The sequence below is a fragment of the Natrix helvetica genome, assembly GCF_964273705.1.
Source record: "Natrix helvetica genome assembly, chromosome: 1".
NCBI lineage: Eukaryota > Metazoa > Chordata > Lepidosauria > Squamata > Natricidae > Natrix > Natrix helvetica.
The window spans coordinates 244,777,451-244,805,297 of NC_138548.1; the positions used below are offsets into that span (position 1 = coordinate 244,777,451).

Sequence of the window (27,847 nt, forward strand, 5' to 3'; positions counted from 1 at the left end):
GACAACATAAAAAAAAAATACTTTCTGCCTGAATGGCTCTTAGGGTGAGCAGAAAAGGGAAAGGGAAGCAGTATGCTCCCTCCCATATCTGGGCATACCAGGGGTTGTGACACAATACTGATTGGTGCTGGCTGTGTGTCTATTGTTCTTTCGTATTGTAATGGCCTGGGTGGTGGGTGGGGCTTGTTTGTTTACTAGGGCTGGTTTCCAGATGTCTGGTAGGCGGGAGGTATCGTCATCTTTATTCATGTTGTGGGGGTGTTTCTCTATTTCGATAGTTTCCATAATTATTCTCTTATTGAAGTGTTCTGTTTTGGAGATTAACCCGGTTCCTTCAAAATTAATTTTATGTCCTGTAGCTTTAAGGGCTGGAAAAGGGTGGAAGTTTTTTCTTTTTTTCTTACTGCGTTCTTGTCTCCTGTTTGTTTCTCCTATGTATATTGCCGGGCAGGTTTTGCATGGTATTTCATAGACTCCTTGGTTTTCTAGCTGGATTTTGTCTTTGGGATTTCTTAAGATGTTGGCTATTTTTTGGTCAGTGTTGAAGGCTGTCTTGATATTGTGTTTGTGGAGAATTTTGCTGATTTTACCTGTGGTGCCTTTGATGTAAGGGAGGAGGGCGATACCATTGTCCTGTTCTGTGTCTTGGTTTTTTGGGGGCGTCTCCCTTTGGATTAGGTTGGTAATTGTTTTTTCTTTGGAATCCATTGGAGATTAATACGTCCATTATGAATGAAGTATGTGTTGGTTAGGCAGTGGTTGGTCAGGTCCAGGATGTGTTTAGGGGGGTTGTGTTTGTTCTGGATAGCTGTCAAGGCTTCTTTTATAGGCACTTGGGTGAAGAGGGATATGACATCGAAACTCAAGAGTAGGTCGCTGGGTTATACCGTAGATTTTGTTTCTTTATTGTTTCTATGAAGTGGAGTGAATTTTGTACATGTGAGGTGATGGATTCTGCATAGGGTTGGAGTTGTTTGGCGAAGAATGTGGCAAGATTCTGTAGAGGTGAGCCTATGGAGCTGACTATGGGTCTGAGTGGTGTTCCTTCTTTGTGTATCTTGGGGAGGCCATAGAGTTTGGGGCATCTTCCTGTCTAGAAAGGTCTTTACTACAATCCATTGTTTCTAGAGAGGACAATCAAATGCACTGAATTGTGAATAAGATTTACCAAACACAAGAGTTTAGCTCCAAGCACAGGTAGCCTATCAGCATGTGTTTTACATCCCACCTATCCAGCTCTATACTGACTGGCAGAGGCTGCTCAGGGGCTCAGACAAGGCTGTTTTCCAGCTCAATTCTGAATCCAAGAGAACATTGAGTTATGCTAGGCTGTGATGTGCCCTTCTAGAATTAATATGTGCTTCAGATTTTCCCTTCTATCAACAATCTTTATATCAGGGGTGGGTGGCTACCAGCATTATTGCTGGTTCAGTGCAAAAAAGGTTTGGGTGTACATACGCATTTACACCAAAAATGTTAGAAAAGGGGGAAAAATTACACTTGTGCAATGGAGATTTTCTGTGCATGCGCAGAACCAAAAATCAAGATGGTGCCACTGATAATAGAACTGGTTTGGGTCCATGGGCGGCTGAGTTACTACCTATTCGGCTGAACCAATCCAAAACGGGAGGAATTCCACCTCTGCTTTATATATATTAGGAATCAATGTTACATTGAACAATCCTCTACACAACTTAAAGGATAAAATCATTTGAACACCATATTTAAAAACTAATTATATACATCTCCAAAGACAAATGAAATTTGTTATTCCATAATCTCCTACTGCTTCACCTCACTGTTCTAGTGAACAGCAGGTATGAGATAAAATGAAACCGTGATTCTACTGTTATTCAGGCACACACCTTTAGACATTAGAAGCACAGGATGGGATTGAGAAGCAGAAAACAAAGGACATCAATCTCTGCACAATTGCTCCTTTTCCTGAAGCATCCAGTATTAACCAGTCTTTTACTGAGGCTTCTAATGTTAACCAGCACTAAGGTCGGGAGTCATGTGGACTGCTGAACTGATAATTCACAGCTAAATGAACAGACACCACAAAATCACTTGTCACAATTAATAGCTCCATATTAAGAATCAGAATGGATAACGCGAACAGATTAGTAATGCTTCAGTTACATTTGGGCCCACACTCGTCTGAGAAACTGAGTTACAATTGTTATACATACGGGAAATATATACAGCTTTCCAGTGTGCTTGTTTGCTCACTTTTTTCTCTCAGTTGTTGCACACCTCATCAAACAGTCGGCTGCCTCAAACTCACTGGCTTGTACTGAAGAACAGAGTTCCATATCGGAAAAATGAATGCACTTATGCAATTTGCATGCAAAGTTGGTGCAACTCCCATTGCACTCTTGGTAAGCGGTATGCATTGATAATAAATATTTGTACATACAATGAATCACCCACAAGTCACATGAAGCCTGGTGCACCAAAAACTTTATTACCTGATTCCAGCATTCCATAATTCCTTATTTTTAATTGAGCCTCTTTTGGCTAATAAGTTTAAATGTCCCCGTTACTAGATCATCAATCGTTGAAAAGAGTGAGTGATGAGCAAAGAGAGGAAAAGGAAGAGATGAAACAGATAACACGGACAAGGAGGTGCAGGGAGAAGGTCAGAAACATTGCTATTGCTTTTGGGGCATGGCAAATGAGATAGTGATGGTTGCTTAACTATAGATGTTCTTGGAGACTGTCATCATAGAATCATACAGTTGAGGAGTTGGAAGGGACTTCAAAAATAATCTTATTAAATCTTCAATAATGTCCAGGAAAACCAATTTAACCATTCTCAAGAGGTGGTTGTCCAGTCCTTTCTTTTTTAAAAAATACTCCCAAGTTAGAGAAATATTGTTCCGTTGTTGAACAAATCTTATAATTAGGCCCTCAAAGGTGCTTTTTCAAGAGGCAACTGGACTTTCTCGTTTTTCTTTGAAGACATTTTGCTTCTTCAGTTCTTCTTGGATAAAAAATGAAAGGTCTCCAAAGGAAAACCAGAAAGTCCAGTTGCCTCTTGAAAAAGCACCTTTGGGACAACCATGACCTGGATCACTGAGAATCTCCATAGACTCTTACAATTAGGATTTTTTCTTTATTTTGAAATACAATGTACCATTAGGTAGCTGAAACTTATAGCCATTATTTCTAAATATATTTAATCAATGTATTGACCATTTCAATTAGCAAAGCAACAAAAACAAAATAATTAAAAACAAACAAAAAAACTCTGATCCAACAGTAAGAAAGAAATTAGCTAAATATGCTCCTACCGTACATTCCAGTCTGGTTACTGGGTGAGCCTTGGTCACCATGATGGATTACCTTAATGAGGCTAGAAAGAATGTGAGTCTGGTACTCTTACTTGATCTCTCAGCAACTTTTAATACTGTTGACTGTGGCTTCCTTTGAACTCAATTTGTTATTGGAGGCCCTATTACGTGATTTTGGTAAGGTAGCGTCTAAAGAATAGCATTCGGTTAGTTCCCTGACAATCTTGCACAACTCAATGTACCATCTGGTCTACAATGCTGTATTAAGCTGTTGGGTCTGTTTATTATGGAATTTAGAAAGAACTTTCATCAGTACAAAAAGTACTCGGGTTGTGACAGCAATTAGATTATGACCACCAAGCAATGTGGTCTTAAAGCATGACATCAATCAACTGCATAACTTAGTGATGGCAATCTCAGCGGTTTCTGTGGCCAATATTAAGTGAGGATCAGAGGTCATTAAGCAAGGACCTCATGTGACTGGGACTGCAACTTCTTGCATGCTCCCAACAAGCAAAGTCAATGAACACAGATCATGAATGTATTTTATGAAAAACACTCAGACAGATTGGCCTCCCATTTCCAATTCACCTGGCAATAAAAGAGGGAGAAGGGGAAATACATTGGCACTTGCAAGGCCTTATTATTATTATTCTAAGAAAAATAGTTTTAGATCTACATGATGTCTGCTCTTAGTCTGATCTGCCTTGTAGGGTTGACATGATTATCAGCTTTGACTGGCTTGTAGGGTTGATCTGCCTTGTAGGGTTGACATGATTATCAGCTTTGACTGATATGTTAACTGCATTAATTCCTGGGCAGGAATACCTCCGCCACAATGATTCATTTAAATATTGTTCTACAAACCCTTAAACAAATTAAGTTTATTCCAATCATAGTAGCCTCCCAAGCACCAATGTTCTTTGCAAAATGCCCTGCTCCATCTTTTTGTCTCAAAGAGGTCATACCTGTCCTGCCCATCTCATTTCCTCTCCAGGGTCCAAAGGCTCTCCAAAGTCTTCTGTTTACACTGGACTCACCTGGGCATTAACTCCCTTTAATAGCCACCTTTTTAAAAGGACTGCTTTTAATTGCTTTTCATTGGACTTGTGGAACACTATGACATTCTTTCCAATGAGAAATGGTATAAAAAGACTTCAAATAAATACACGTGATTTGTCACAAAAATGAAAAAGTCCAAAGCTCATGGAAAGTGCACACATTTGTACCACATCATTCTCATTTTGAAAGGCTACACCTGATCAATAAGTTTAGGTCATAATTGGGATTCAGCATGTATCTTCGTCAAAAGGAAGGAAAGAAATTGGCCCTTTTTAGGATGCCTTGACTGCAGATTTTCATCTATCATCATGCTAACAAAATGTAACAAAACTGAATAAAATGTTGGGGAAGGTTCTAGGTTCTAGGGCCACAGATTGCCCAGTAGGTTCTAGAGCTACAGATCACCCATGTTTACTTTAAAAAAACTTTGCCTTACTTTTTTTTAAAGAGTAAATTCGTACGGAAATAGAAATTGCAACTAATGTTATGAATTTGTCTGCTGAGAATCTTCTTCATCCTGGGTTCAGAGAGGTTTGAAATGGTCGTAGCAATCACAACATGACTGACACTTTTATTCATTTATGCATACTATCGTTGGATTTCTTTTTGATGCAACAGAGCCAGCTGTTCTTCAGATCTATTTCTTTTGGACACACTTTCTTCATTAATATGTCTGCCAAATAACTCCTCTGCATATTTGTGTGTGAGCGCATGTAACAAGGTATAACATAAACACTCAGATTACTGGGTGATAATTGCCTCATATGACTCCTCTAGGATACACTGAAGATTGCTCTGCACAGATAATAGTGGGCAAATTATTGTTAAAGTATCTTGTTCAACTTGTATGATTTTCAATGTGATCTCCAGTAAGCTGCTACCCAGAATGTAGTTGGAAAGGAACTACTGCTTTGTGCCTTCATTCAATAACTTACCCGGAACATATCCTTTCTTCTACAACTATGTGTATCTGTGAGTGGGTCTTTTTTCATGAGAAGGCATAAAATCAGTATTGCTTGCAGAAGCAATGTTTAACCTTGCAGACAGGCATTTCATCAGAATGTATCACAACTCTTATCAAAATTAAGATGAACCTTTCTTTCCTTAATTCTTGCATTCTGTGACAAGCATATTTATCCTACATATCTCAGCTTCTTACATGTTGAAATGCTTCAGTTACATTATCCTTTGGGTGACAAAGTATGCCGCCAAATCCCTGGTTAACCTTCAATGACCCTTTCAATATTAATTTTCAAGAATGACCATTGAAATAATGACCAATAATTACATGAGTCATTAAAACACCTCATTTCTATGTCCAGCCCTGTTCTAGGCAGAGCTGCAGTTTTAGAAAGATGGGATAACATGCTAATGTTCCTTTTCAACTCCAATAAGCTCAACCGTTAAGTGGGAGGACAAATGTAGAAAAATACTTTGGGGAAGAGTGTTAAGACATGCATCATATGATCGCAGTGAATCATGAGCTTCCTCAAAATTTAGCAGGGCAAAATGTAAAGGTAAGGCCTTGTCGGGGAGATTTGTGTTGAAGGAACCAGATGTCCTTTATAAGGATAAACAGAACATCATAATAGTTGAAAAGGACTGCCCTAACATTAACCAATGTTAAAACAATTTACTACTGAATTAAATACTCTTGTTTCAAAATGATAGAGATGAAAGGTAAGTAGGTAGGTAGGTAGGTAGGTAGGTAGGTAGGTAGGTGGGTGGGTGGGTGGGTGGATGATAGATAGACAATAGATAGAGACAGACAGATAATGGTAGATAATGATTGATAGATTATATAGATAGATGATAGATAGATAGATAGATAGATAGATAGATAGATAGATAGATGATAGATATAGATATAGATAGATAGATAGATAGATAGATAGATAGATAGATAGATAGATAGATATGAAAGGTAAGTAGGTAGGTAGGTAGGTAGGTAGGTAGGTAGGTAGGTAGGTAGGTGGGGTTGGGTGGGTGGGTGGATGGATGATAGATAGACAATAGATAGAGACAGACAGTAATGATAGATAATGATTGATAGATGATAGATAGATAGATAGATAGATAGATAGATAGATAGATAGATAGATAGATGATAGATAGGATTGATAAATGATAGATAGATGATAGATAGATGATAGATAGATAGATAGATAGATAGATAGATAGATAGATAGATAGATAGATAGATAGATAGATAGATAGATAGATAGATAGATATGAAAGGTAAGTAGATAGGTAGGTAGGTAGGTAGGTAGGTAGGTAGGTAGGTAGGTAGGTAGGTAGGTAGGTAGGTAGGTGGGGTTGGGTGGGTGGGTGGATGGATGATAGATAGACAATAGATAGAGACAGACAGATAATGATAGATAATGATTGATAGATGATAGATAGATAGATAGATAGATAGATAGATAGATAGATAGATAGATAGATGATAGATAGGATTGATAAATGATAGATAGATGATAGATAGATAGATAGATAGATAGATAGATAGATAGATAGATAGATAGATAGATGATAGGAACAGACAAAGGTTATTTTTTCCAATAACTTTCAGCTTTCCCTGTAGAAAGGAAAGCTATATAAAGTAATGAAGAAAAAAAAGGGACATATATTCCTCAGCAATGAAACTTCAATGAAAGTCGATGAGCTTGGGGAACAGGAGAGGGGGAAAGGATATTTAATTTTGTATTGAAAATGTTAATCTTTGTTAGCTGGGTTGCTTTAGATTGGGTCCCAAAGGGAATAGGGCAGACCGTCAGTGAGAGAGAAATGGTTCATAACAAATGCTGACGTGGCTTTTATCCTGAATTTTCTGGTTAAATTCCAAAGTAGTGGGACTTTTAAAAGAGAGAGAGACTGCCCATGTGCTCCAAGGCATGAAGAATCATTACTTACTGTTATGCAACTAGCATAACATTGCTTAGGGCAATATTATACTGTTCCATCAAGATAATTCACATTAAATTTTTCGAACAATCTAAAGAGGCTCTGCTTCTCCCAGCATGTTCCTCCTTCTCCAGTGTTGAAGTAGCCCTGTCTCTCAAAGATTCGGCCTGGCCCTTTCAAAGCACCATCTAAAGCACATCAGGATAGTAGAAATAACTTCTCTGCAGGCACACACATGCTTCAAAACACATGACCATTATGATCCACCACGCAACACGTTGTGAGAGCAAATCTGTTAAATACTCCATCAATATTTCATCATATATGTAATTTCAAACAGCCTGCCCTTCCATAATATCTTGCCTGAGGCAAGCAACCATTTTAGAATTTCAGCCAGCAGGATAGTTCAGGTGCTGGATTAGCAGCAGGGAGAACTAAATTTAGCCTATTTTCAGTCACGGAAGCTTACAGATTAACTTTGGGCCACTCCAGAGATGGAATTCAACAGGTTCTGACCAATTCTGGAGAACCGGTAGTGGAAATTTTGAGTAGTTCGCCCCCATCTATTCTCTGCCTCCCAAGTCCCAGCTGATCGGGAGGGAAAGGGGATTTTGCAGTACCCTTCCCCTGGAGTGGGGAGGGAATCAAGATTTTACAGTATCCTTCCCCTGCCATGCCTACCAAGCCATGTTCACAGAATCAGGAGTAAAAAAATGTTGAATCCCACCACTGGGCCACTCAAATTCTCTTAGGCCAATTTACCTCATTAATGTTATATAATTTCTCCCCTTGTTATATGGGGAAAATCCTGAAAGGGGTAGTGATATCCACATTGTCTTGAATTCCTAGAGGAAAATGGGGATAAATGAATAAATATTTGGAATGATGAAGATGTCTACTGGGTCCTAAAATGATTGCCACGGTGAGGCATAGCCCATCACAAAAATCACATGGACCACCCTGAAAAAGCCTCTGGCAATGCAGAATCTTCTCTACCACCTCTGAGCTCACATTCCTAAGAGTTTCTTTTTTCCACTTTTTAAATTAAAGTTAGGTAGGGGAAGGAGCTAAATGGCACTAAGGGAAAGGACTGCATTTTATTTTTGCTGCATTATATTTGTTGTTTTAATTGGTTCTGCAGAATGCTTTAATTTTTGGTTTTATTGTATGCCACCCAGAATAGCTTTGTGTGAGATGGGTGGCCACAGAAATTGGACAAATAAAAATAAATAGCAATAGCACTTAGACTTATATACAGCTTCATAGTGCTTTTACAGCCCTCCCTAAGCAGTTTACAAAGTCAGCATATGGCCCCCAACAATTTGGATCCTCATTTTACTGACCTTGGAAGGATGGGAGGCTGAGTCAATCTTGAACCGGTGAGATTTGAACTGCCAAACTGCAGCTAGCAGTCAGCTGAAGTAGCCTGCAGTACTGCACTCTAACCACTGCACCACCTTGGCTATTATAATAAATAAACAGGTCTGCCACTGTATTGAAAAAATACATTGCCTATCTATGATACAACTCTGCTTAGATAATTTTATTTTGCACAAATGAATGAATGAATGAGTTCGAACTCCAGACTAATTATCCTTAACGTGTCTTTGTTTTAATAATGGAGCAGGGAGAATTGCTTCTAGTCCTTCAAACATATATATGCAGAAAAGAGAAATAGTTCCAAACAGAATCAATATGAAGCAGAAGAAAGCCAAAAAAAAAGTCTCTAACTTCTGGTGAAAGCCACTTAAGCCAACTTTGAAAGCTTCATTACTTTTTCCCTTGCTCCAAATTCCCTCCTGACTTCGTTTTCCAATACTGCTGGTGTATCTAGACAGCACCATACTCTCTATCCCAGAGCAACCCATGGCTCAGGAGCCTCATGTGGCTCTTTCAGCCCACTGCTGTGGCTCCCTGTCACCAGTTGGCTCCATAATTGATAGGGTTAGGGCTTTTGGTTAGGACAGGAGGAGGAAAAAGGATGCCGTGCTAGGAGGAGACTCTATTGTGGGGGAAACTGACTTCTGGTCAGCTCCAGAATTAAACAGGGGGCTTTTGGTTAGGACCTTTGTGGTTCTTTGGGTGTTTAAGGTTGCCGACCCCTGCTCTATCCTAACCAACTGGCTGTTCATTGAAATTTTCAACTTATGGCTAGCAAGTGGCATATACTTTCCTACTGCAAGTTAAACTCTCTCTGCTGTGTAAACCAAGGATCAGCTCATGGAAGATCTTCTCCAGACTGGCCTCTGAAAGGCATGTTCGGAAGGGAGTTTCAACACATCTGAATAGGCCCCCAAAGCCTGGCATGAACAAAGCGCTGCAGATGTTATTAGACTGTGCTAAATTGGCCAAGCAAAAGCCTAGGAGGGAAGCCTCGGCTAGGTTTCAATTCAGCAAACTTCACACATGTTCAGAATTATATGCTGTCTTCTTTGCACGCGACTCTCAGAAAGTGCTGGTGAGAAAAGGGGCAAGGCAGCCTAGATAGCAGAGAGGAATCAGGAGGCACAAAATGATGCTCTACATTCCCCACGGGTAATGCAGGATTGTTCAACTGGATTCTCATAGTTACCATGATGTAATAACTGAGCCTTTGGGGGTAATGTGAGACTGAATTGATAGTTCTCTGGCACATATTTGATTTGTGTCCAATAGCTGAAATGCAGAATCGTCTCTGAATGACTACCATTTAATTGAGTTTGGGCTCAGCAGAAGTAGATTCTTTCCCAAATTCCGATCAATGTTTGCCGTGCTAAACAAACAATTTAAAAGAGATGTTAAAATGCACTTTCATTTGTTGCTGGATATGCTGGCCATCTCTTAGCCAACCGTAATGGTATGTGTTAATGACCTTGGGAGACAGGAGGAAGAGATACAGGGAAGACAATCATTGTGTCAAAGGTAACTGAGCTCACCAAAGCAAATGAGGTTTGGGAAGTGTTTCAGAATGACCCCTCCCTAGTTTCTGGAGAGTAACATGAGAAATATTTGTAGTCTTGCAAGGTTCTGTTAATCTAACCATAAAATACAGAGTTAGTACTCATAGTTGTGCTTCTTGTCTGATTACCTCAAAGAGCTAATACAACTGTATTTCTCCGAAAATAAGACAGGGCCTTATTTTGTTTTGACCCCTGAAATAAGTGCTTGGCCTTATTTTTGGGGAGTACTTTTGAGGTACAAGGGGCAGCGAGCATGCTCACCTCATGGCTGCTTCTGTGTTGCAATATTTGGGGGGGGGGGCTTATTTTAGCGCATGTGCTTAAAAGCCCAATTGGGCTTATTATCCAAGGAGATCTTATTTTCAGGGAAACAGTGTAGATGAAGATGTGATTTTTTTTCAAGATGAAGAGCGGGGGAAGGGGAGTGAGAAATCATTATCTATGCTAGTGTTTCTCAACCTGGGTGATTTTACAATGTTTAGACTTCAACTCCCAGAATTCCTCAGCCAGCTGGCTGGAGATTCTAGGTTTTTGAAATCCAGACATCTTAAAGTTAGCAACTGTGAAAAATATTGCTCTAGAACGGGACAGATGGAGTTAGTTGGAGTAACTGCCTCTCTTGAAAAACAGGGAGGAGACAAGAATATGGCTGCCCTTGATCTGGTGTCCATCTGAAGACTTGAATTTCACTTTGCAGAGCAGTCAACTCTGCAATTTTAGGACTGACAGTTCATCGCATTAGGATCATCTTTTTCAAAAGTACTAATAAATTCCCTCTTCACAAACTCATAAACAAATGTAAGATGTATTTAGGGACTTGGGTTTATTCTTATACTTCTACTTTGACAATCAGCTGTATGCAGTAGTGGGATTCAAAAAAAATACTACTGGTTCTGTGGGCGTGGCTTGGTGGGTGTGGCAAGGGAAGGATACTGTAAAATCTCCACTCCCTCTCCACTCTAGGGGAAGGTTACTGCAAAATCCCCATTTCCTCCCTATCAGCTGGGACTTGGGAGGCAGAGAATAGATGGGGGCGGGGCCAGTCAGAGGTGGTATTTACCAGTTCTCCGAACTACTCAAAATAGTTCTCCAGAACTGGTCAGAACCTGCTGAATACCACATCTGGCTGTATGGGACTTCAGTTATTATGGTGTCAAATTCACATTTTGTTGCTGTAAGGATTTAATAAAATTTGAATTACACACTAATGCAAGAAGAATCACAGGCCTTAAACTTAGACTTGGCCATTCTGTGATTTATGGCAATATCCAGAGCCCTTAGGAAGTGTAGGAAATTAGAGAAAGTAAGATCAGACTATCTGCAGTCACTAACAGCCCCTTGGGCAGCTAAGAAGACTGTCCTGGGTTCAAAATCCACATTTACCTAAATCTGAAACCTTGTTTGTTTAACTGAGTCCTATAGCAAAACTCCGAGAGGCAGGCTTCAGATCCCAAAGGAGCATCCTCAAACAGCTCTCAGAATTCACCACTGCTACCAGCATCACTGCTGGACCACCTTCTCTGATACTCCACTGATGAAACCTGCATGACTATAATTATCTATATAACCTCAAAGTTAAAGTATGATTATTCCTTGACCTTGATGTAGTCCCCCTCTTAGGAAATCCTGTCCAAAGTTCATTGTAGCTAGTAAAAATACTAGAGATTGAATTGCCTGCCAAGGGCTTCCTCAAATCGGCAGCCAATGCAGATTTTTATATCGTACCCCAGTCTTCTCCAACCTGGTAGCCTCCAGGTTATGGAGACAGCAAGTCCCAGAATCCCAGCTGTATTTCTGCCAGGCTGGCTATAGCTTCAATACTTCTGGACAGCATCAAGTTAAGAGAAAGCTTCCAGATGTTGAAGAGCTGGAATAATGAAGCTGGCTAAGCTACTACTAGACCATATACACTACAATGGATTATATGTTTTGAGCAGAGATTTCTTCGCACCCAGACCCACACGTGAGTCTATGTGGCTGTAAGCAAGTCTCATTTGACTGAATCTTCCTTCCTAAAGGAAAGATATGCAACTCGGGGGGGGGGGGGGTCAGAGCTGACCTGTTTGAAGACAAGCTGGGCATTTGTAAAAGTGACAAAACATTTAATTTATACAAAACTAACATTTTCTTTCCATTAAAACAATTTGCAGCTAATACGATTACTGCATCCCCAGGCATTTCACAATTCTTTTTTTTTTCCTGCCACATGAAACACAACTGGGGTTGAGGGGATCGGGAACACCATCTCAGGAATCCTTGCAACCATGATGTTGTGCCTCCTACATATGTGCACTGCTTTGAACTCTATAGCTTAAATTAAAGAAAGGTGAATTGCTGCTGCTGCTACAGAAGAAGGAGGAGAACAACAACAAGAACAAGAGGAGGAGGAGGATCTTACAAGAACCTATCATTCAGGGGTGGAAAACCTCAAAAGTTTTAGCAAGAGGTTCTCTGCCTAGTTGCTGGTTGGCCATGGCCATGGTGGCCGTGGCCTAGTTGGTCTCCTGCACTACAGTGGAGGGGGGCATTTTTGCCCTCCCTGGGCTCCAGAGGCTTTCCTTGAGGCTCCGGGTGGGTGAAAACGGCCTCCCCAGGCTTCTGAGGCCCTCTGGGGGCCGGAAACAAGCCCGTTTCTGGCCTTCCCGATCTTCGGGTAGGCTCTTTTTTCACCCTCCCTGAGCCTCCGTGCACACCCTGCACTTACCTGCATCCAAAATGGGCTGTGTAGGGACTCCTGGCAGTCTGGGGAGGAGTTGGTGGAACCAGCCAGGAGTGAGATTTGGGGGTTCTCCAAACTGCACAGAATCTTAGCTAGAGGTTCTCCTGAACCCCTGCGAATCCCCAGCAGCCCACCCCTGCTATCATCCCTCTAAACAAATTGCTTCTACCAGTATGATGAGCTTTTGCTGCTGACTTCCTAACCCGAAAAACGTGGCAATTGCGGTTTCTTTCTCAAACCCTTTAGTCCATTTCAGGAAATTCCAGCTAATTATACACAAAAGGGTGTGTGTGGCAGTAGGGGCAGAAGTCTAAGAGATCGTCAATAGGAAGGTGAAGAGAGAGAGAGAGAGAGAGAGCCTCCGAGCCCTTTATGTGTCAAGGAAATTTAACCCTCTCTGGCTGAAGGCCAGGAACTTTTCATGTGGATTGGAAACCTCAGCCAGGAGATTCTCGGGTGCTAGAAAGAACCTTTAATTTAAACCAGGTGCCTCTGGAAGGGAAAAAAAAACCCACTTCATGAAAGGCAAAAACTTGGTCGCATTCCCTCAAAACAAAAGGGCAATCACGCACATTTTGACTGAAATATCCCCTTTTTGGAATGCAGCCTTCATGCTTTAAACAAACTCGCTGAAACCTCATCCATTTGGACAATCGGCATGAAACTGAGACTACCCATATTTCTGGAGCCGGAGCAAATGCTTGAGGAGGATGCCAGCTATGTCCGCCCAAAGTTGTGGAGCCCTTACAGTATGGAAAGCAGCACACAGGCTGGCAGGGAACAAAGGAAAGTGGGGTTTGTGGCTGTCAGCCTTCACAGTGGCCTTCCTCCCTTGCTGCTGTCTGCAAAAGTTAACATTGCGAGTGCCATGGGAAGCGAGGAGGCCCATGGAAAAGGTGGTAAGGAACACCCATTCGTACTGCCCGTTTGCTGGCTGAAAGGGGCACAGTGGGGACAGAGGTGCTGGGGACATCTGTTGCTGCTGTCACACCTTTGCCTACAATTCTTATTCACTTCATCTTCTAGACTGGGATAATAGAGAATGGCTGCCCAGGGGTGATGCTTCCTACATACAAAGTCCTAGAGATTTGCACAAGGTAGTCTCTGTATATAAAAACTTTTAAGTTCTGAGGTAATAAGGACGAGGAGGCTGCTGAACGGTTAACTGTTTATTAATAACTCAGGTAAGAACAGAACAACAACAGACCGGCTGACAGCTATTTATACTGACAGCTGTCAGACCGGTAACCAATAGGAGAACAGGAGTTGTCCCGCCAAGAATTTGGCTCAGTTGGACCAATCAGGGGTGATCGGGCCAGCGCCACCTGCTGGTGGACGCTCTTAGTACATAACAAAAACGGATTCCTCTGTGAAGGGTCCTTGGTGCTCTCTGAGCTTGGTTATTTTCTTGCAGGTATTTCATTACCCAAACTGAGTAACATCACCAGTAACATCACAGTACAGTAAGGAAATGTCTGCAAGAAAACAACCAAGCTCAGACAGCACCAAGGACCCCTGCCCCATTTCAACCCTGAGCTACAAATGTTATCTTTCATTGGCATCATTCTGTATTTTAATCAGGTTGGCTCCATGTGATTTCCTGCAGAAAATTCAAGGTTAACTCTAGGCCAGGGGGGGTCCTGGAGCCCGCATGTGGCTCTTTCATCCCTCTGCTGTGGCTCTTTGTCACTGGTCAGCTCCACAATTGATAGGGCTTTCGGTTAGGACAGGTAGAGGAAAAAGGATGCCGTTTTAGGAGAAGACTCTATGGTGGGGGAACCAGACATCCAGTCGGCTTCAGAACTGAACGGGGGGGCTTCCGATTAGGATCTTTGTGACTCTTTGAGTGTTTAAGGCTGCCGATCCTTGCTCTAGGCCATTAGAAACATTACACAGATCTCTGGTCTGTCCTTTACAACATAATTGTATTCTGTAACATATAGCATTCTTTGACCGGCAGCAAGTTTGGGGGAATCTCCCTTCCATTGCTACTTGGAAACACACCTGGAGCTTTATGTTGGTAAATCAGGTCCTCAGTCACCAAATAATGTCCTTTCCCAAGTAAACATCATGGAGTACAAATCATTGGAAAATCCTCTACCGTAACCAAAAGGAACAGTAACGATGAATTGCAACTGATTAGATCAGTGGCCCCCAACCTTTTGGGCTCGAGAGAGAGAGTTTTTCCTGTGGACCAAAGCGGGTGTGGTTTCACATGCCGCCAATGGGGAATTGCTTGTTTGGGCAGCCTAGTTGCTGGACCAGGGGTTGGGGACCCTTGAATTAGATGAGACTTTTTAAAAATCCTGCCCTAGGAAGACTGCCCACCCCCGGTGCCTGGCATACAAAAAAAAAAAAAAAAAAGATCCACCAGGACTCCTTCTCTGTTCCCCACTCTGAGTAGTGAGGCCGAAACTCTAGTCTCTCCCCACCACCACCATTTGGGGGGTTTGGACATTTTGAGGGGTAAAACTGCTTAAATGCTGCTTAAAGCCTCCCCTTCATTCCTTGTCAGAATGGTCTGGTCCAGGGATGGGATTCTACCCGGTCCAGACTGGTTGGGTGTGAATCGGTAGCTCCAACGATCAGCTGGGAGTGAAGTGGTTCGCCCCAACGATCAGGTGGGCCCGCCTGCCCGACCCTGCGCTTTACTGACCTATATCTTCTCAGCTAATTCGCAGGACAGAGCGGATTGCCGCACCCCAGCTGTGTTACTCTTCAGCAGTAACATGGAAGATAAATTGCCGTAAAACTGTGCATGCACGCGCAGTGTGCACAAGGGCACAATCACCACCAGCAGGATCCCACCACTGGTCTGGTCCATCCACTTTGGAAGGCAGCTCCAAATATGGCACACAAAGTCTGCCCCTGAGCTAGCAAACATGGGCTCACAGCCTCACACCCATGTGATCCTTTTACTCTTAAACAAGTGGGGCTAAACTGGACATCCAGTTCTTCTGACTCTCTCTGTTTCCTAATACATCTGTCTCTGCAATTTTCCAAGGATTTTTAAAAATATTTTTATTTTATCATAGATATGTGGGTCATTACAGGAGGAACAGAACATGTGCCATACGTAAAAAACATTATCTTTTCATTAATACTCTTTGCAGGTTAAAAAATACTTCTGGAGAAGGATATGAGTAGAACATAGAAGGAAACTTTCTGATGCAAAGTTAGAGCGTTCCTAATTTTCCCAACAATGCCCTCACCTTCCATCTTCCACCTCCCCATGTCCATATCAGCATCCCCTGAGCTTTTTGCATCAAAAGGAGAGGCGAATGACTCCGAGGCCACTTGTGCAAGAGCCCCTGAAAATTCCAACTTTGCACACCAGAAATAACAGAACACAGAAACTCTTGGCAGGGATTTATAAAACACTCCATAAATCTCCAATGAGATTATTTATAGTGTCTTTAATGTCTTTCAGTAGCTGAAAGAAAGTACTCCAAATGCCGGGAAAATGTTCGCTGACATCTATCATGTAATTCTGAATGAGGCAAAATAAATAATAGGCCTCTGTTGCATTTTTTTGCTCTTTGTATGTATGGCATAATTGGCGTGCATGAGGATTGCAGTGGTGAGAATTTTCAGCCAAGGCTGCCATTGGTTGCACTCTGGGAATTGCAGTTCCCAACACATCTGGAGGGACCTTGGGAGAGAAAGTTTGCCAGAATAAAGCTAGAAACATTAAAAAGTAGAGCTAAGCAACTGAAACTCTATACAATTTGCGCTAGGCACAATATTATGCTAAAACTTTCTACATTTGTTCCATTTAGCTACATGTAATAACTAAGAAATATGAACACGATAATCTATTTCTCAGCTGTTTTCAGCAGAAAATTGCTTTTTGTTTGAGAATTAATTTCTGACTTACCCAGCTAAAACTATAAAAAAATCCAGACGATTCCACGTGTCTCCCAGGTAGCACTTCTTCCCAAAAATCCCCAAGGCAATCATCTTGATTATCATTTCCACCGCAAAGAAGGCAAAGATAAAATCATCAAAGCTCTGGAAGATAAAAAGTAGGATCTGTGACAAAAATCTGAGCTGGTGGCAGTTCATTTTTCAAGAAATCTGACCCGATCTGTTCTAAAGCCATCCTCCATCCCAATCTTATATCCTCCTGAAGACAACTCTTCCCACATTTCTAAGTGTAAAAGAATGATGGGCAAGGAAATTATTTCATCCCCAGACGTGGGACGAAAGTGCACAGCTATATGAACTGGATGTTTCCTCATCTCCAGTGCCAAAATGAGTAAAGAAAGCCTATTCAAGTTGGCTATGAATCTCCAACCACAACCAGATTTATTTAGGTAGGAAGCCAAGATCTGAACAAACTAGACTATGAATTACCCTCATGTGACAGATTGTTTGCCCCACTTTGTGTCAAAAACAACTCCCCTACATTTTAACAGTGGGAATCGGTGGTTTTGCTTCCTCTTTAGATCCAAATTTCAGTTCTCAGTGGATCTCCCACACTGAATAATGTTTGGATTTGAGGTGAATTCCCCATCCCAAATAAATGTTTGGCTCTGTGTATTTGAATTCCTGCTAGTTTCTGCAGTAAATTTAGCATTTACTGCTTTCCTTGGATATATGTCATGAAAACTATGCATATGGATAGCTCAAGAATGATAGGTAAGAAATCAATCTTGATTCTTTACCCATATGACAAACAGACCAGAGAGAGAATTGCATCTAACAGAACTTCCCTATATCCATGGAATGTAGGATACAGGCTACAAGGTCTTAAATCAGGTGAAAACATTTGCCATGAGAGCTATTCTCACTCAGACTTGCATATCATGTTCCTTATTTCTTTATTTGTGAACATTTATATGACCTACCAACTCACTTTCAGTGACTCCGGGTAGCTTAATAAAAAACAATAAAATGCAAAAATCCCCACCCCCACCCCTGATGAAACAATCAGTCCACTCAAATAAGCCATTTGATGGGCTCCATCCAACTCTGGGTTCTTTGTAGCAAACCCTCAGGGGCCTTGGAAAAGAGTGTGAAAGTGTAGGCCAATTTTATCTCCTCAGGGATGAGGTTCCATAGGGAGGGAGCCACCATGGAGAAAGTCTTACTTCTTCATCGTGCTAGTTAGATCATTAGGAGAGGGAACCTGTAGCATTTCCTGTCTCCTTCCTCTGGTGGGTCAGGTATATGTGGACCAGGAAAGACAGTCATTTACATAACCTGGTCCCAAGCCATGTAGGGCTTTGAAGGTGACAAACACCTTTAAGCAGCACCTTGAATTGGACCCAGAAACAAATTGGCAGCCAATGTAACTCCAGGAGGAGAGGTGACATATATGCACATTTAGGTAAAGGTAAAGGTAGAGATGACATATATGCACATTTAGGTAAAGGTAAAGGTTCTCCTTGCACATATGTGCTAGTCATTCTAGGGGGCGGTGCTGATCTCCGTTTCAAAGCTGAAGAGCCAGCGCTGTCCGAAGACGTCTCCATGGTCATGTGACTAAACAACTAAATGCTGAAGGCACTCCAAACTCTGTTACTTTCCCACCAAAGGGAGGTCCTATTTTTCTACTTGCATTTTTACATGCTTTCAAACTGCTAGGTTGGCAGAAGCTGGGAAAAGTAATGGGAGCTCACTCAGTTAAGCGGTGCTAGGAATTCGAACCGCCGACCTTTCTGATCGACAAGCTCAGCGTCTTAGCCCTTGAGTCACCGTGTCCCTTGCACATTTAGGCCTGCACAAAACCATGTGGGCCACTGTATTTTGGATCAACTGAAGCTTCCAGATACTTTTCAAAGGCAGACCCTTATAAAGTCGTAGTTGGTCTTTTAAACACACGAAAAAGAAAGCTTGAGATGCTAGAGATTGAACCTGAAGCCTGATGCAGTCAAAACATGAGCGTCTTTTTCCACTAAGCTAAGGCCTCTCTCTTGTATTACATTTTGACAAACTGGCATAAAGATAAAACAACTTTTACCTGGAGGATCTTGCAGCGTGGAGAGTTGCAGCCCATGTCTTCACAAGGGTGGAACATGCCCAAAGTGACACAGTTCAGGAGAATTACCAGCATACTCATTCTTTCAAACCAGGTGCAAAAGGGGTCAGTCAAGGAAAAGACCAAGTTTAGAAAATTAAACACATATTCTAAGACATGGAGGCATTTTTATACCTATTTTAGTTAAGGCACTATAGAAAAGAGTAGCCAAAACATGTGAATTTGAGTGCCAGTGTCTTCCTTTAACAGTAACAGTCCTACTTCTTTGTAATTTACCTTCTCCCAAAAAGAAAATCATGTATCTTGCTCCTGCCAAACAGTCACACCCGTAGGCACCCCAGTTCATACTGCAGTTCTGTAAAACATACATTTTGTCTGCTTCCTATCTTTGGCCAGCAAATCCTGGGGAAGATATAAGGGTTAAATGAAAAATAAAGCCTCCACCTCTATAACTTTACATTTGGAATTTTTAATGCATGAATTAGGAAAATAATCTTTAAAATGATTTCCTTTGTTACTTGTATTTACTTCTCCATATATTGCCGTCATTTACTGCTCTCCTGCAATAAATTGACAATTGGCAGGCTAAATAATGCCACCATAAAAGAACCCCATGCTTTGCCTCTTCAACTATGTCAAGACAATCCTTTCCATCTCTTCTTCTTGAGTCAAATTTCTTCAATTTTCGGAAAAGGTAGAAGCACCAAGTTGGGACTATATGGTACATGAAGTAAAAAGGTGACAATCAACTTCAGGTTAATTTCTTGGGTAGCTCATGACATATGAAGACAAGCAATATGATGTTGTATCAAAATTTCCTTCTTGTGCTTCCAAATTCTACTTAAACATTGTTTAAAACTTGTGGGTGTTGCAAAGTAGTGCTCTAAGTTGATAGTAGTGCCAGGTTCAAGAAAATCCATTTGACTAACAAGTTTTGCAACTCCAAAATCAAGAGTTTTCCTGCAGAGGTCTGAATTTTAATCCCACCCCCCAAAGGTTTCAAGATAATATTCATAGACTGACACTTCATTTATGCTTAATAATGATGAGTCTGTTTCACTGCCTATTGCGATCTGTGGAAGAAATTTCTCACCTTCATTTCTGTAGTGTGACAACCATTACTGCAAAATGTCAACTCTTAAAAGTTTTATTTGAAATAGAAAACTTTTCTATTTCTCTCTACCCTCAGCATTCAAGGAACTCTTCTTGCACAGACCTTCCGATATTGAACAATAATAATGAAGATCATTAATGTGATCAATAAAGTGACCCCGTGCATTCTTCTGAAAAGCAAAGCTTGACAGCAATTCCACTTTGAGTAATCAGTTGATTGTTTTCAGTTAGTTCATCAACCTATCTCATATGAAACGCATTAGTTGCTATCATAGGTCACCTATTTTGTCCTTGATCATAGAAAATCAGCTCTTCCTGGTTTACCATCTTGACATTTTTTTGGTCCAGTGATGCACAATATTAATATCAACTTAGTCATCCCCATAAACATCCTGCATTGAGTGGCACTTTTTAGTTGGAAGCAGACTTTCAATAGCCAAAAACTGAAGCATGGCACACCAGTGCTTTGACTTCATGAACAATAACATGAATGTATTCTCAGAGCAACTTCCTGAAGTGAAATAACAGATGGTAAAGGACATGTCAAGAACAGGTTTTGTGCAATGGTTAAGGCATCAGGCTAAATACCAGGAGATTGTGAATTCTAGTTCCACTATGGCCAGTTGGGTGACTTGGCGCCAGATACATTTTCTCAATCCCAAGAAGGAGGCAATGTATTTGTACTGATAAATAAATAAAGGGAGTCTTCTGTGATAAGCCGAAGGACAGAAAGAGGGAATAGTGACCTTCCTCCCATATTTAGTCATACCAGGGGTTGTAACACAAATACATACATACATACATACACACACACACACACACACACACACACACACATATATATAGTTTCTTATTTTTTTCATTTTCATAACATAAAACCAAATGTATACTATTATATAGCCAACATCGCATTGCATTATTAAATGTTTACCTCATTTCGTCTTGCCATCAACTCCCAAAAACTATTGGTTCTTCTGCTCTCTGTACACCATATTTATACCTTATCTATCACTTTTTTCTCCCTCTCTCCTCTGCCTCCCTACCTCCTTTCTTCCCTCTCTCACCCTTCTCTTCTCTACTTCCCCTTCCTCTCTCCTTCTCCTCTCTCCCCTTTCCACTCCTGCTTTCTCTCCTCCTCTTCCCCTCCCTGCCCTCTCTCCTCCCTCTCTTCTTCCCTTACCTCTTCCCTCTACTTCACACTCTTCATCTCATTTACTTGGTGTATTTTAGCTTCTGAGATAAATATGTTGATCATATTTATAATTCCTTTTCAATATACATATTTAATTTTAACATATATTTTCCACCTTCTTTTTTTAAAAAGAGAAGAAAAAAGTATACACATATAGTTATTGTGCTTTTAAACCCCCCCTCCACCTCATTTTGGCCGAGAGGTAGACCTGGTTACAATTCCCAGCTATTTTCATCGTTATATTTATATAATTATATAATTATGCATCCTTACACACCCCCACCTTGTGATTCTGTCTTTAAATCTTAATAGTTTCCCATTGTAAGTATATTTCATGCTCCCTCTCCATTTTTCCATATCTTGGTTTAGGTTACCCTTAATTGTCTATAAATGGCAATCCTTACTGTTCAATGTTCATCACAATTCCCTTAATCTACTATATAGAACAACAAGCGGTACACATCTCACTTTGTTCATCATCTTAGAAGTTCTATATATGTCCATGTTTCATATATTTTGACTCATGCTTAATTGTCCTTCTATTGCCATATTCAATCAATTAGCAACTCAGTTTAATTATCATGTATAAAAGTGAATCACAAACCTCTGCTTTACAATCTCCCCATATCAATTTCATATTTGTCCATATTCCATATATTTTAACCTTTATTTAATTATCTTTGCATTATCATAATCAATCAGCAACTTAATTTTATTGTCATATTTAGGAGTAAACCCCTTATCTCAGCTTTGTATTTTCCCATATAACAACTTCTAGTTGTCTGATTTTTTCCTAGTAAGTCTTTTGTCCAACTTCTCTATTCCTGCCTTCTCTCTTTTCTTTGTTTTGACATGTCCATCCTCTTCAATTTTCCCCAAACTACCATCAAAGAAATCTTTTATATTTCCCTTTGTTAGGGCATAACCTCCTTCTTCAATTTTTCTTATGCCACTGTCAACCCCTGAAACATCTTTTGTCTGCTTTTTATTTCTTTATTTCTTATTCCCTCCTTTTCAATTTTCCCTATACCACTGCCAAACCCTATGGAGTTTTTTGTCTGCTTTTTATTTCCAACCGTTTCTACTCTTCATTATCTCTCCCTCACTTCTTCCTTCCCTTCTTCTTTAAATAACTGCTTGTCTGAATTCAGAATTCTGTTTAGGCTTGATTTTAATGATTTATGCATATTTTTTTAATAATTACACATAGTTCTTCAAATTCCCACCTTTCCATAATGTCTAGTTCCAAAGTTATAGTTAATTATACAGTTCTTATTTTAAGGTTCTGGTCCACCTTAAATTTGTCTAATTCAGCTGCAGTGGAGAAGAGCGACAGGAGCCATCTTGGTCTTTTTTCTTCCTTAATGTCCAGTTCCAAAATTGCGGTAAGTTATACAGATCTTATTTCAAAGTTCTGGTCGACCTTAAATTTAGCTAATTCAACTGATATGAAAACAGAAGAGAAGCTGGAGCCATCTTGATCTTTTGTAGAAAAGAAAAAGAGAATAAAACTTCATATTTTCTCAGCTCTTGACCTTGTTATTATTTTTCCCTTGCAACTCTCCACCTCTCATTGGCCACAATTGCTCAAAATATATCAATTGGAACACACTTACTTACAGCCAAACCCGGGTATGTTTCTTTCACCTCCTGCTTTTCCAAGTTCTGATATATGGCAGTTGGTTAATTAAAACTTCCAGCTAAGGCAAGATTAGGTTATCAGTTGTCAGTGAGAAAATTTTTTCTTGATCTTTCTCTGTTGTTGCATTCCACCTCTTATTAATTGGAGTTGCTTAAAATATATTAGTTGGAAGACATTCGGACGAAGTAATTCCTTCAGAATGTTTGGTTTCTATTTCAAATCCAAAACCAAATTTAGAGTTTGCATTTGAGTGGGTTTGTCACTTCTCTGCTTTCTCCCTTTCTGTCCGAATTGTTTCAAACAAATGGCCTTTTTGGGGGGCTAATGTTTCAACTCTCCATTTTCCCTTTCTTTCTTTCCTTTTGCCAAAATCCAGATCTGTCTATTAATATTATTTGTACTCTCAGGATTCTTTGCCTTTTCCAAGTTTTGATTTATGACTGTGGGTTAAATGAATTTTCTTACCAATCTTTCATCTCACCCTCACACTCCTGTTCAGTTGCTTTGGCTGGTAGTCAGCTTCTTGTGCAGCCATGTTGCCGCTCCTATTCTGATTTAGAGGGCAAATCTCCAACCTGCAAGGAACCTGTTGCCTCCCCCTGGGTCTGATGAGATGCTGCTCCTTCTTTGCCCCCACTCCAGAGGAGTTCTGATTCAATAAAGAATCCCCAGAGTTGGTTTGTCAGGCAGGGTTCACGTGAGGCTCTTCAGAGCTCACATCCCCATGTCTGTCCATCTGGAGAACTTCCTTTCGAATTGGGTCTAGTATAATTTTTGATAGTTTTCTGTACTTCGTAACACTTTGTAAGTTTATTTATGAAAGAAATTATATGATCAAGTTTATACCAAGGGCTATTACATTTCTACTGGTTTTCATATAAAAACTATGTTCTGTGATTTGAAAATTTGGAAACTAGCCTGTTAGTACAAACCCCTGTCAATGTTACAACAGATGGAATTTTACAATCCATCCTGCCTCTCTTGTTTTGAACAATTTCACCAGAAGTGGTTGAATGGAATTCTGAAATTATTTAAGGGCTTGAGGTAATGAGGAGTCAGTGAGAGACCAGTGCTGTAACTTTTGATGTGTTATGAGGCCCTCCATTAAGGAACATGGAGGAACAAGCACTCCATAATGGAAGAAGAATAAAGCATGCTATTCTTTACATAGGCAAGCTCAGCCACAGAAATTGCCAAAATTCAAAGAACCTTGAGCTAAAAGAGCCCATTAGCAACTAGAACTTCAAACTTCAAATTCTGATCTAAATATTATGTTGTCTCTAAGCTTGCAAAATCACATGATCCCAGAGATACTGATCAGATGGAAAACAGGCTGATGCATTAACCAGCATCTGTGTTTGTTGATATTTTTCCCACTCATAAATTTTTTCCAAGTGTATATAGCATTTTCATTTGATTCTCACTGTCTCTTTTCTCTACCTACAACTATCCAGTTCCCATGGTTTGAACCAGAAACAGTGCCACAAGAATATAATCCAGGACATAAGACTCAGGACAACCTTGGATGATGGCAAAGAAATGGCAATTAACTGTCTTGCAACATGGTTTATATTGGGATTACATTTGGAAGTAACCCAGTTGTAACTACCTCTGATAATTTTATGAGCAATCCAATCAGAGGCAAATACTTAAGTCTCATTTATCTTTCCAACTATGGACTATTGCTGCACATAAACACCATTATGTAGGGACAGCCAATACTAATGGACTAAAAAAAAAATTGCACATATACTTGCCCAGGAAGTTTTGGGTGGCTTTCAGCAAGATACTACAAAGGGTAAACTAGACAGTGCAGTTTCTGGATTGGGGGAGATTACATTGGGCAAAACATTAATTTCCAAACATTTCTTCTACTCAGAGTGGAAACTATGGTTCTGTCAACAACTAAGTGTTGCCCAGCTCCAAGTCTGAATGTGTTGGGCCAAATTGCAATTCAATCATGGGGGAAAGTCAGGAGAAAGAAAGAGTGTTTGCTCCATGTTAACAGAGAACCAGATAGCTTCTTCAAATAGCTTCATTCTAGTCAGTAAAAAGGACTCTGATCTAGCTGTATCATGTTTGGGTGCCTGGGCAGTTTCTTCTAGGTTTGAGCTTTGGGAGTTCTCATACTGGAAGTGTGACACCAACCATGCTGGGAACTCCTCTTTGCAGGCCACTCCTTTCTTCCAGCTGAAGAAGAAGCTGAAATCCGGGACATTGTAAAAAACAAACTTGGTGAGTAGGTCTTGGCAGTTGTCCAAGGTTGCCATGTGATGTTATCAGGCTTGATGCCAGTCATGCATACAGCAAGGCTGAAAAGCTGGGGATGAGGAGGCTAGGCCAAGGCTCTGTCACACCGTACCATAAAAGTGTCCCTCAAGACACCTGAGGCATTAGGCCTGTCCCTTCTGTTGGCTACACTGAAAGAAAACACTCTCCAAACTGAAGGCTTTTTCATGTTAGACTCTGGAAACCAAGAGATATAGCTCTGAGCTGAGGCTATAAAATGTCCCCATTCTTGGTTTGTAGAATTATTTCTTCCTCTTTTCATCCTGTTAAAAAAGATCATCATCAAACAGGAATAAATGTTGATTTATATTTTGTAGCAAGACACAGTTAAGGTTGTACAGAGTCTTGATTCCATCCTTTTCAATGTGTGCTACACATTTAACACGTTCACTCGCTTTTTATATGTATATATATTCCTTCTGTCATCAAGCTGGATTGGCCAACTGGTTACGTTATGAAACTTTATTTTGTTAAAGTCTTTGCATCTCATTGATGGCAAAGGTCTGAAAGCCAATCACTCCAAATGATGGAGGCCACCCAAACTACACAAAATGAAAGGAACTACATTTTTCAAGGCAGTTATATCGCTTTCTCTCTGTTGCTCATTCTGTCTGCCCCTCTATTGCTTTATGTGAGATGAATTTCCAGGAAAGCTGTAATCTAAGCTAGGAGCCAGAATTCATGTTCTCAAAATGTGTAAATATTTCTTTGAACTAAAATGAAAGCATTAAATATCAGCATCAGCTCAGAATTTAACAGCAGTCTATATATAAAAATCAACCAATTCTTTAGACACCAACCTTCAAAATCTATCAACCTCACAGCTTCCAGTTCTAAGCACTTATAAACATGCAAAGAGTTCCACCAGGAGAGGCGTCTATGAATTCCCAATTTCTTATAGCAGAACTCTGTAGTTCAGGGAGTAATTGGAAGCTGAGCAAAAGTTTCTTCGTAAAAAAATGAGGAGAACTTTTGGTCCATGTACAGATGAACACTTGCACAAACTTAGTTTTTTGGTTTAGCATATAACTTGTGTGCGGGCTACAACATAAGCAGCAATAATAATGCTCATTGGGGATTTGTTGTTTGGTGGCTACCACATCATTTTCCTCTTGGTAAACTTGGTCAATTTTCAGAGATTGGATGCCATCACACAACAATGACCCAGGGGCTGCCTATTTAAAAAAAATCATCCCAAATCTTCCAAGATTATCACAAAACCAAACCAAATATATTTACTGTGGATTATTATTCAGATGCAAGCATTTGAAGAATGGTCTTTAGCTACAGCTACAGCTACAGCTAAAGAAGCCCGGGATAGCATTATGCAATACAACTGCTTTCAGCTTGATTTTCTAGAGATGAATAAGAGGAGATCATTTTCCCTGATGACAGTCAGCAATGAACCTATGAGCTACTGCTAATAGGAATCTCAGCTGTCAGCCTAAGGATCACAAAAAGGGACCCTTCCATGAAGGGCAATATTTGTGCTGCGCCTCCATGATCATGACTGCACTTTTCCCTCTAGGGCCTCTGCTATATTGTAGGCATCATTTGCATAACGCAGTCTGAGTAGCATCAGTGTAGATTTTCTTCATCTCCCAGGGTTGAGTGTGAGGTTTAAGCAAAATATTCCAGAAATGAATCCTACAAAAGGTTTTTGTATGAAGGTGATATGTGTTCTTTCGTAGCGGCTTTATGGGGCTGATTTAGGAAATGACAATCGTATAAAGAGAAATGGTTAGATATTCAATAAAGAAGAATATTTGTAGCTCAGGGTTGAAATGAAGGGTCCTTGCTGATCTCTGAGCTTGGGGTTTGGGGGGGGTTGACTAGCACTGGGTAGTCATTACCCATTCCCAAGTCATCCATTGGGTAATGAAATGTCTGTAAGGAAACAACCAAGTTCAGAGAGCATCAAGGATCTCTTATTTCTGCAGTGCCAAGCTGAGGTCTTTCTATGGCTGCTTGAATAAACAGGAAAATGATGGAAGATTTGATCAACCAGCATCCCATATGGGAGACACTCGTGCTCATATACAGAAAATCTGGCTTGCAGTGGAACAGCCTGTATCCTAAAATCTTATTCTCTCTGTTCTTTAGAGGCAAACTACATGGCTCCGTTGACCTTTGACTTCAGCTGTCATGTACCAAGACCGTAATTCACTTTCTCCATCAGTCAACTAAGGAGCACGGGGAGCAATCAGGAGCAGCAGTCCCTGATGTTTTTAACAACAAATGAGCAATGTGCAGAGAAATTACTGGAAGGAGAGAAGTCAGCCTCCTACCAGGACCTCTAGCCATTTTTCCTTGTTGTGTTGATTTGATGGCTGATCAAAAGCCAAAATATATTTTCCTGCAGTTAATAGGAAACATCATAACAATGGAAACAAGGGGAAAGGCTTCTCACTTTCTAATCCTTCCTAATACCATATTATAGATTGTAGTCTTCTTCCACCATAAAGAGTAGTTGTGTATGTGTGCGTGTCAAAAACAAATCTGCATATATTTACATGCTGATGAGGCCCCTGGCCCAGTTCCTAAGGAGCCAGCTGGAGCCAGGAAAAATTCTCTGTGTTTTAACATATATGACAGCTGTAGCAACAAGGCTGCCTGACGTTTGAAACGGGAGTTTAGAATACAGTAGTTCATCATGACTGGTTTGTATGGAACATTTGTGATGGACAAGCAGGTGGAAAGGAAGATGG

General features: G+C 40.5%; 1 protein-coding gene across 3 annotated transcripts in view; it reads right to left on the reverse strand.

Annotated features, from left to right (window-relative positions):
* Positions 1 to 27,847, reverse strand: part of CACNA1G (calcium voltage-gated channel subunit alpha1 G) — a 466,079-nt gene that overhangs the window by 228,779 nt on the left and 209,453 nt on the right. For all 3 annotated transcript variants that reach the window (XM_081937178.1, XM_081937177.1, XM_081937176.1), the window contains exons 2-3: positions 18,886 to 18,997; positions 16,798 to 16,931 (exon numbers count right to left, since the gene is read on the reverse strand). In XM_081937178.1, coding sequence (XP_081793304.1) covers positions 16,798 to 16,931; positions 18,886 to 18,997 — 246 coding nt within the window. The remainder of the gene's footprint in view (positions 1 to 16,797; positions 16,932 to 18,885; positions 18,998 to 27,847) is intronic.